The sequence below is a fragment of the Tachysurus vachellii genome, chromosome 1, assembly GCF_030014155.1.
Source record: "Tachysurus vachellii isolate PV-2020 chromosome 1, HZAU_Pvac_v1, whole genome shotgun sequence".
NCBI lineage: Eukaryota > Metazoa > Chordata > Actinopteri > Siluriformes > Bagridae > Tachysurus > Tachysurus vachellii.
Genome location: NC_083460.1, coordinates 25,708,811 through 25,719,000, shown reverse-complemented (window position 1 = coordinate 25,719,000; position 10,190 = coordinate 25,708,811). Strand labels below are relative to the sequence as shown.

Genomic DNA, 10,190 nt, shown 5'->3' with positions numbered 1-10,190 from the left:
GTGTGTGATTGCGTGAGTGAATGAGAGTATGTGTGTGTGCCCTGTGATGGGTTGGCACTCCGTCCAGGGTGTATCCTGCCTTGATGCCCGATGACGCCTGAGATAGGCACAGGCTCCCCGTGACCCGAGGTAGTTCGGATAAGCGGTAGAAAATGAATGAATATAAAATACAAAGGTCAACAACTACCTCTTTCTTTCGTGTTGAAAGCTCGTTGTCATATGTTGATGTTTTTTACGTGTGCAACCTTGTGTATATACCTAGAGGAACTAGAGCATAATCAAAGGTGACAGCAGCATTTCCAGTTGATTGTTGATTCCAGTTGATAGAATATGCACATAACATGGTGAGAGTGGTACTTTTATTGTTACAAAGTGCATCTAAAATCGACTTTTACAATGATCTGTACATTCACTCTATATCCTTGTGCAAATTTTTCTACCAGAAAAAAAATTACTGACAGACTGACTGGCAAAGTTACAGTACATCTATATGTTCCCAGCTTCAATTAGAGCATAAAAATAAATATCTACTCAGCAAAGACCAGCTTGATAGCTTACAACATCTTAATTATAAATATCTCATGTAAAATTAATTTTAAAGTAGTTACATAAAACCTTATTCATAAATGCTTACATCACTCATTTGAAAACTCAGTGTATGTGATACATGTAGAACTCCACAAGGATCTGCTACCTTTCTGAAATATAAATCAGTCGTGGCACAAGTTTTACAATACACTTATACTGGCATCTCTAAATATATTTTAATGTGTTGTCACTGTAGATGAAGCATAAGTATGTGCAGTAATGACCTTAATTTCACTTTACACCTCAATATGGTCAGTATGCACACATGCACACACGCATTCACACGCACACACACAAAACATTCAAATATATAGTTATACAGTCCACAAAAAAAAATACTCATTTTTATGCAAGAGATCATGTAGGGATTTGATTTTTGTTTTGTAAGACTACTTGTAGGCTAATCAGCTTGATTCATGCATGTACTAAACTACCTTTGATCTATCATGATATATTGAACATTTGCAAAGTGCTCCATATGTCCAAAACCACATTATATTATATTTATTGTGCCCATTATAGGTATTCAAAGGAACCTAGGGTGTTACTGTATTGCCAAAAATGTAGAGCACGCTAGCTTTAGGAGGCATTAGCTTTAGATACACAATGAGTTACCTTAACTCTCATACAACAATATATTTGTACATGAACAAGTTAAATTCATCTCTCTCACATATACTGTGCTCATTTGTTTAGGTTTCCTTTTTCATGCTTTGGTACAACACTACTAAAGGTCATTAGCCAATCAGAATGGGTTTCAGCCTCCCTACAATATAACAGTAGGAGGATATCTGCATCTAAGCTCCTCCAATTCTGATACAAATTTGCTGACGATGGGCAGTTGGAATGGTCAATTATCAGTATCAAGAACAATTAATTAGTGATTTTTTTTTTTTTTTTACATAATTAGGATGAAAACTTGCAAGTGCTTTCTCTGAGACATTTTTTGAACATTTTTTGTTTTGTCACATGGCAGTTGAACATATTAGGAGGAAAGCGGTATCTGCGCGTTCTGCCCTGTCACAGATGCTCACAGCTGCTAATGAGGTGGTCATTAATGGTTGGTCAGATTATCGATCATGAATCGCTGTGGCATGGTATGCTGATTCAACCTCACAATCTCCTGACGTTATCTCGTGAGTTATCTCGTTATCTCACAATCTCGTGAGTGATTTTTTTCAAAACTTTGTGCTCTTGACTTTTGGCAGTGAAATAAATTTATAAGAACCCACCAGCCTGTGTTTCTGCAAAGGTTAAAAAAAAAAACAGAACATCAAAATCACCCTGAAACCATAGACTATTATTGTGCATAATATTTAACTGTTATGGCCACTCTGCAATTGTGTGAGTCTAGGTCACATTTTGCTCTTTTACTGAGCAACAGTTGAAGAAAAGAAGCAAAGAGATTGTGTTAGGTGATCTTTAAGCACCGATTTTGCTAAAATAATACAACCTTTGAGCTCTGATATAGTCATGTGAGATATATGTGTCTGGCAGTGAGCATGTGCTTTTTTGTGCTTTGGTGGAGTCCCTGCTTTGAGAGAGTCCCTCACTTTGACCCTTAGTTAGAGGTGTGCTTAAAGTGACATTATAGCAGTAACAGTAAACTACATGTAACACTACTACATGTAAGGAATAAAAAAATTAAACTGGATGGAATGACAGAAATGGAAAGCAGATGAAAATACAGGATCAGCACAATAGTCTAGCATGTGACAGCAGTGTAAACAGGCTAAATCAGCAGCAATTCTGAGGTAGCTGCGCCGGCTTGTCACTAAGCCGAGTGGCCTTGGCTCCACTGACCATGGACGGGTCTGCGTCCACTCGCTCAGACATCTTCACGCAGATGATATCCACCAGTCGCTCAAACACCTGTCTGACGTTGATGTTTTCCTTGGCGCTCACCTCGTAGTACTCAAAGCCTGAAAAAAAACCCCAACACATTATTTTATATAATAACAAGGTCCAAGTTTTAAAATTTGTCATTCTTAAAGCATTAAAAATAGCTTCTTTGTCCTACTCACCAAGTTGATCAGCCAACTGCTTGCCTTTCTCTACAGGTATCACTCTCTCATCAGCCATGTCACATTTATTTCCCACTAAAATAACCTGAGCATTGTCCCAAGAGTAGGTCTTAATCTGGGTTGCCCTAAAACAAGAAACCTTTATGGTTAAGTGAGTGCTGTGAATTGCATCAGCATGGTATGGATGATGTTGATATTGTGATAAATTAATTCCTAATACGTCTCAGATATTCCAATGGTATCTAAAAATCTTTTCTTTTCTAAAATGCAACTTCGATAGAAAACCTATTTACCCTGAGACATATAATTTTTTATTAAAAATGGCTTCAAATATTGTGATATTTTGTCACATCGCCCACCACTATCTCACCATATTTTCAGTGTCTGTAATTAATATGAATTAATATGTGATGAATGTAGATGTGTCTTCTTCACACCTCAGCATAGCATCTGTAAAACACAGTGCTGGCTTCAATCAAGCTTCTTTCCTTTCACATGAATGACCTGCTGTATCCCACCAGCATTGCTTCAAGACAGACAAGTCATAAACCATAATTAACTTATTGACAGTTGCAGGACTCCTGCAAAAGTATTAGTTCTTATACTGATGTTTTAATCTTTTGCTATTCATCCTGGCTACTCTTTCCCAACTTGGATATACGGGATCTCAGATTGGAGTTATAACTATATCTTGTTTCACAGGTGGAAGGATAAAGAGTCTGAGTTGCAGACCAGCTCATTCTACACCAGCTCACCCTACACCAGCTCACTCTGCACCAGCTCACTCTGCACCAGCTCACTCTGCACCAGCTCACTCTGCACCAGCTCACTCTGCACCAGCTCACTCTGCACCAGCTCATTTTGAAGACACTTTTATAAGCCTTGCAAGAATCTCAATCCCAGCCCAACACAATTTTAGAAACAGATCAGACCTTGTGACCAATATTTACAGCATTGTAATTGTTGCTTAATCTGTTGTTCTTCTACTTTCGGCTTTTCCTGTTAGAGGTCGCCACAGCGAATCATCTGTTTCCACCTAACTCTATCCTCTGCATCGTCTACTCTCACACAAATTAACTTCATAACCTCTTTTTACACATCCATGTATCTCCTCTTTGGCTTTCCTCTTGACCTCATACCTGGCAGCTCAATCTCCAATATCCTTCTACCAGTATAACCATTTCCCTCCTCTCAACCATCTCAATCTAGCCTCTCTGACCTTGTCCCAAAAACAGCCAACCTGAGCTGATGTGCTCATTCCTAATCCTGTCCATCCTCATTACTCCTAAAGAGAATCACAACCTCCTCATCTCTGCTACCTCCATCTCTGCCTCATGTCTTTTCCTCACTGCTACAGTCTCTAACCCATACTGCTTCTTCTGTTCTTTGAGTTTTATTTGTTTTATTGTTTTATCTTTAAGATGAATAAAACTCTTTGAAAAAAAAGAAAAAAGAAAAAAAAATTATATATATATATATATATATATATATATATATATATATATATATATATATATATATATGTTGTACTTTATACATGTGAGGTAGGGAAATTGAAAGAATGTTCAATTTAAATAAAACAATCACTTTTTTTGTTGATTTTGACTCACCAATCTTGTACTGCATTAAATGACTCCTCATTGGTGATGTCATACATGAGAATGAAGCCCATTGCTCCTCTATAGTAAGCAGTGGTGATGGTCCTGTAACGCTCCTGACCTGCTGTATCCTGCACAGAAAAAAAAACAGCACAGGACATTGAGTCCTATAATATATACAGTGGGGGATGTATTGAGATTCTGCAAGTATTCGTGAAAACGCTAATGGAAATAGTGGATCAGAGTTCATTTATTGGAAAATTTCAGAGAAAAGGTCATGAAATGAAAAGGCCAATTCATGCATTAATGATTGATGATTTGATAGTCTTTGTCATTTGTGACATGAATTATGTCTTGATGTCACTATAAGAGCTATATATGTCTGAATACCAACTGACTGTAGATCATTTACATAGCTATAGAACTTAAATTATTCCAATTTATATCTTTATTTATACTTAAATATCACAATTTGAAAAAAATAGTATCTTCATGATTTAGTAATTTAGACACATACATACTGAATATTAGGATAACTTGAGAATGCCTTTAATAAGGTTGGCATCAAATTGTAACATGCCTATTTGTGTTAATTCTTTTTTTTTTTTTTTTACCACCAGCTTATGGTAGCCACAGTGCTTTAGAATGCCTTTTTGTAATCGGTCAGAAAATGATTCACTTGCAAAAACAGTAGCTCTGAGAGTATGTAGAGATGCCAGGCAAATCACAGGTTTATATTAATAACCTATTATTTCTATAGTAACAGCTCAATCACAGGAACTTGCATGTCTGTGCTATACTTCCATTGAAGGCGGATATAAATAATATGGGGACTACTATGTAATCTAAATGGTTAAAAAATAAACTGAGTCTTTATTTAACAAAAACAAAACAAAGTTTAATTGTTGATATGAAAATGCCTTCTGTAATGAGTCTTAAAGGTGGGGTGTATGATGTTTGAGAAATGCTTCAGAAAACTGAGTCGAGCCGACAAACTCGAAACAAACGTGTAGCCAATGAGCAGAAAGGGGCGTGTAGTGTCAATAAGCAGCGGAGAGAGTGTTCAGTGCGCATGTCTGACAATAGCAGAAAACGATTGAAACATTGACATGGCGGATAAAAACGAAAAGCGGAAAAAGGCTTACGATAAGGCAAGAAGCAGGACCCATGTTAATATAGGATCAGCTTTCCAGCGCTGGAGAGAACTGAAGGAGTGGGAAGGCCTGCGATGGGAGGCCGAGGCGCTTTTTTCCTTCTCGATAGGTGAGTAACGTTGGTTTTGCTTTGTTTCACATAACTAATATATGCCTTCCTTTGCATGATTATGCTTGTGTGTCATTTTTGCTTGTTTGTTTATCTGCAATCGTATTGTTCTTCCCTTCATCTATGATAAAGGTACTTTCTTTCCATTAGCTGCCTGGGTTACGTATGTATGTGTGGGCGGAGCTATCAATACAGGGGTGGGACCCATTTCGGTTAGGGGCGTGTTTGTTTTGGTGATTTTATATGTCAACATTGGCTTTCAAACATCGTACACCCCACCTTTAAGTGTCAGTAAGGTTTCTGGCATGAAGTGTCATCAGAACAGTTTCTCAGTAACATGAAAATCTGTGTGTTTTGTCTTATTGCCTTCTAGAAAGAGAAAATAAAAGCCCCTTACTTATTGCATATAATGCCATATTAGTTATATTTATTTAAAAAAAAGAAGCTTACTGATGCCTAATTCCTTGGTAGTATACTACTAATACTCATCTGCTTGGCACTTTGGCAGATGAGACCAAATCACCACTGAGCATGTCACAGACAGTTCAAACTACTACAGATCAATAAGGACATCATCCCAACATGATCAGGCAAACGATGACAATATATGAAGGCTGCTTCATTAAAAATGCCACAAATGACTAATTTAAAGCTTACTTTATCAGATGAAAAGCTGTGGCATCATCAAGATCATTCACTGCATCCATTCCACCATCAGCAACTTTGCAGCTGTTTTTGAGGTGCTATTTTTATCTCTGACTCCTGTTCAATCAGCCTTGATTACAACTTGCACACAACCACAAACTGCAATTTACTAAAGTTACTGTCTTCAGCCTTAAGTGCGTGTTTACTCTCCAATCCTACCCTTACTCCCCCCACAACGCATTATATATATATATATATATATATATATATATATCTATATACATACACACACACACACACACACACACACTCAAACACTAAGGAGCAGCTTTAATTGGCTCTGAGCATCATTCTGCTGTGTGCTGCCGTACTGCTGCTATGACAACCAGCACTGATGATGCAAGCAGAGAGAGGCTTTTGCCTTGATTTTCCTGAATAAAATACCAATTCCATTCACAGTATGGTCGAGGGCTGTACACTGAAAGTCTGAGCACTCTGAAATGATTCAGCTTAAATGTGCTGGGGTCGCAGCATGCAGCACTGTGTGTCTAGAATAGATCATGCACCAATTTGCCTAGTTTGCAAGATCTGTCCTGAGGTTTATATTCTAGCACTTACCGTATATACCATCTGTTCCGAGAAAGAGTGTGAATTCACAGTATATTGATATTTTTAGCAGGAAAAAATATGACGCTCAATGACGGGTGTATATTTTGGAATATAAAGAATGAGAATGAATTCATAGACACCAAATAAAAGGTACTCACATGTGAACACATGAACATTCAATCATGATGGACTCACCCAGATTTGGAGTTTGACCCTCTTGTCATTGCGGTAGACCGTTTTTACTTTAAAGTCAATCCCAACGGTACTGACAAACGAGTTGCTGAAAGAGTCGTCTGCATATCGAAATAGAAAGCTGGTTTTGCCCACACTGCTGTTGCCTATAATGAGGAGCTTGAACATGTAGTCAAAGTTCTGGTCTGAGCCATCTCTTTGTCCGAAGCGCTGATCTGCTTTTGCCATCTGTAAAAGCACAGAACCAGACAGGTGTGTATATGTAGCTCTGAGCTGTGAAAATGATTCCTACAGACTACCAATTCATTTTTATAACCGGGTGGAAAAAGCCTCTACAAGCCATCATGTTTTATCTACTAGGGTTTGGTCTGCCTCTTTAAAAGTACACTTCATCTGCAATAACATATCTTTCAGCAGATCTGATATGGTTTAAAAATGCAGTTTACAGCTCAGACTGCACCATGTCTACAAATATTAGCTACAAATATTACTGACTGAACAGATTTAATAAGCTAACATCACTGAATAATACAGACATTACACATAATAAGGTGTAAACAATGCGCAGGTGAGACGAGCTGGAACAGACAAATCACACACACAGATACAGACACACACACACATTAACACACCACAGACACACACAGACACACACACACATACATCACAAACACACACACACACAAACCACACACATAGATACAGACAGACACACACACACACTTTATCGGCGGCGGCCTGAACGACGACATAAACAGGCGATTGACATCATATGTGCTGCGTGTAGAAAGAAGAAGACATGCAGGTCTTATCTCACACATCAGGTTGGTTACTTAAAGGCCATATGATGGATGCTCTCTTACCTCGAGTGTGTGAGCGCTGCTTCCCTCCGTCCTTCCTTCTAGGTGGGGGCGGATTGCACTGATCAGAGACGAACCGTTTTGGGTGAATCGGTTCTGTCTGAAATATTTTTAATGGGTCTAATGAATCGACTCGAAAGTACGAACGAATCGAAAATTTCCAATTTCTATTAACCACCAATATACATTAAACCTTTAGTAAGCCTTTACTACACCTGTACCTTTAATAAGCTATACTCCAAATTGAAAGATACATATTAAAGGTGTTTTCTTATAGTGTAGTAATATATTATGTTAAGGACCTGTAAAAAAAGACAAAAATATCCTGCTACCTTAATAACTAAACATATTTTGTTTACACTTTAGGTCTCAACAACGAACAACCCTCTGTCTTCTATTACTGATGCATGGTGAATCAAATGAATCGAAACTCGAGCTCGATGACGCAAACGGGTATTTCAAAAGAATCGACTCTGTAAATGAGTCTTAAGGTTCATCACTAGTTCATAGAGCAGAGGAAAAGGCTATGTTTGTGGTATCTCACATCCACATGTTATCACTAAGCTGACTAACATATTATAAACTACTGTGCATTACCACTGTAACAAGTTAACCATAAACACAACCAGTACATTAAAATAGTGTAAAATAAGACTGTAACTGGTTAACAGGTACAACCAAATTCAGTGCCTTAATGTCTGCTAGACAGATTTTCTTGTAACATGAGTGAATTGAAGAATGAATGGTGAAAGCAAGGCTGTATTTAAAGAAGTGGGTATCATCACATTAATTTTGCTGCGTCGATTAAATGCTGAAAAATGAAACATTAAATAAATGACTCATATTTATATCATTAAGACAATAATAAAAAACAAACAAACAGGGAATTGGAAACAATTGCACTTCTAGCTGTTTACTCATTTCCTGAATGGACTTATTCATAATGGCTGATTTTAATGACAGCACATCAGTTCAACATTTCATTTACTTAACGGCCATGACGCTGATGCAGGATAGAGAGAGAATAAATGCAATGCCGAGGATCACAATCCTGAACTACAACCCAACACCACAAAGCTCCCCGCTTGATTTAAGCTGTCAGGTAATTACTCAGTCGGAAGTGATAGCTTAGTGGTTAAAGTGTTAGTTAGCCAACTGATCAGAATTCTGAGAGTTTGAATACAATGCCAACTAAATGGCCGCTACCAGGCCTTGAGCATGTCCCTTAACCCTCAACTGCTCAGTTGTATTAAAATACTAAAATCATTCCTGTATTGCTAAGATACACGATATAACAATGCTGTCAAAGAACAAACACTTTTAAATGATTCTCTTTAATTGTATATACACAGAAGTCAGTATTCGTCTTGACATAAGGAACCATTCATAATTTTGAAAATGAAAACATTTCTAGATAAGGTGTGTGAAAGTGTATCACAACATCATTATGCCATGTTTTGCCATCAGTTAAATTGGCATAAAATCTAAAATGACCACATTAATAAATTCATTTTATTACCAGTACGATGTCAAAGTTGCAACACACAATTTTCACACTTACTCTTATAAAATACAAATATTAAATGCCTATGTTCAGTTAATATGGCAAAGACGTTCATATATGGGTATAAGTACATATGCATCAGACTGCATTCAAAGCCAACAATATCTATAATAGTCTTTTATCAGATTCCAAACAAAATACTATTTATATCCTGCCCTCATGTACACAATTATCATAAATACACGTTCACAACCTCAGTGTTGCATAAATAATTGTCCTTACAGTGTATAAGATTAAATAATTTAGAGTCAAGCTTCAGACTCCTTTACTCTATCATGGAGGAGGAAATGTTGCGTTTAGTGGTCCATGGTGGCAAATTCTACATTCCTTATGTAAGTATTTACATAAATACCTTATTTACTGTTACACAGGAAAAAAACAGACCACACTATGTAACAAAGTATTCTCAAGGGGACGTGAGCTTGTGAAGGCAACACAGAGATTGTGTACATCAGCTCTGTCCATGTATTGATGCTGTAATTAGGTAGGATTATAAGATGATAATTGCCTTGAGGGCTAGTACAATCAGTAATATGGAAGAGATCTACACTAGACAGCTTCCTCCAAATGTCCTCTCAATTCTTTAGGCATAATTCCTCCAGCCTTGATTCCACAGGATGGGGTGTTACTTTGCAGTGACTGTGTGTCCTATCCCACTCTGCTCGAGCTCTGCGATCACAGACATGTGTTTGAACTCCGTCGGTCTGTGGTTGAACGTCTCTACTAGTTGAAAAGTCTCATGTCTCTGAGCTGCATAGAATAACTGCACCTCATTGGCCAAGCATTGGGCTTCATGAACAGTCTGGAAAACAAGAGCATAAGAAAGAATATAAAATATGCAAAACAT

At 37.5% G+C, this 10,190-nt stretch overlaps 2 protein-coding genes across 3 annotated transcripts in view; both read right to left on the bottom strand.

The window, feature by feature from the left end:
* Positions 1-342: 342 nt before the first annotated feature.
* On the bottom strand, positions 343-7,863 carry rab3b (RAB3B, member RAS oncogene family). Of its 2 annotated transcripts, none has more exons than XM_060879774.1 (5): positions 7,783-7,863; positions 6,923-7,147; positions 4,223-4,341; positions 2,613-2,737; positions 343-2,510 (listed from the first exon to the last, which is right to left on the bottom strand). In XM_060879774.1, exons 2-5 carry the CDS (start codon positions 7,145-7,147, stop codon positions 2,326-2,328), a joined length of 654 nt encoding a protein of 217 aa, XP_060735757.1. In that variant the 5' UTR covers positions 7,783-7,863; the 3' UTR covers positions 343-2,325. The 2 variants fall into 2 exon arrangements, with proteins under 2 accessions (XP_060735757.1, XP_060735766.1); XM_060879783.1 differs by lacking the exon at positions 7,783-7,863 and adding an exon at positions 7,643-7,747.
* A 1,231-nt stretch (positions 7,864-9,094) lies between these two features.
* atpaf1 (ATP synthase mitochondrial F1 complex assembly factor 1) overlaps positions 9,095-10,190 on the bottom strand; it is a 5,129-nt gene continuing 4,033 nt past the window's right edge. The window contains exon 9 of the mRNA XM_060879765.1: positions 9,095-10,145. Within this exon, the coding sequence (XP_060735748.1) occupies positions 9,969-10,145 (177 nt within the window). The 3' untranslated portion in view covers positions 9,095-9,968. The remainder of the gene's footprint in view (positions 10,146-10,190) is intronic.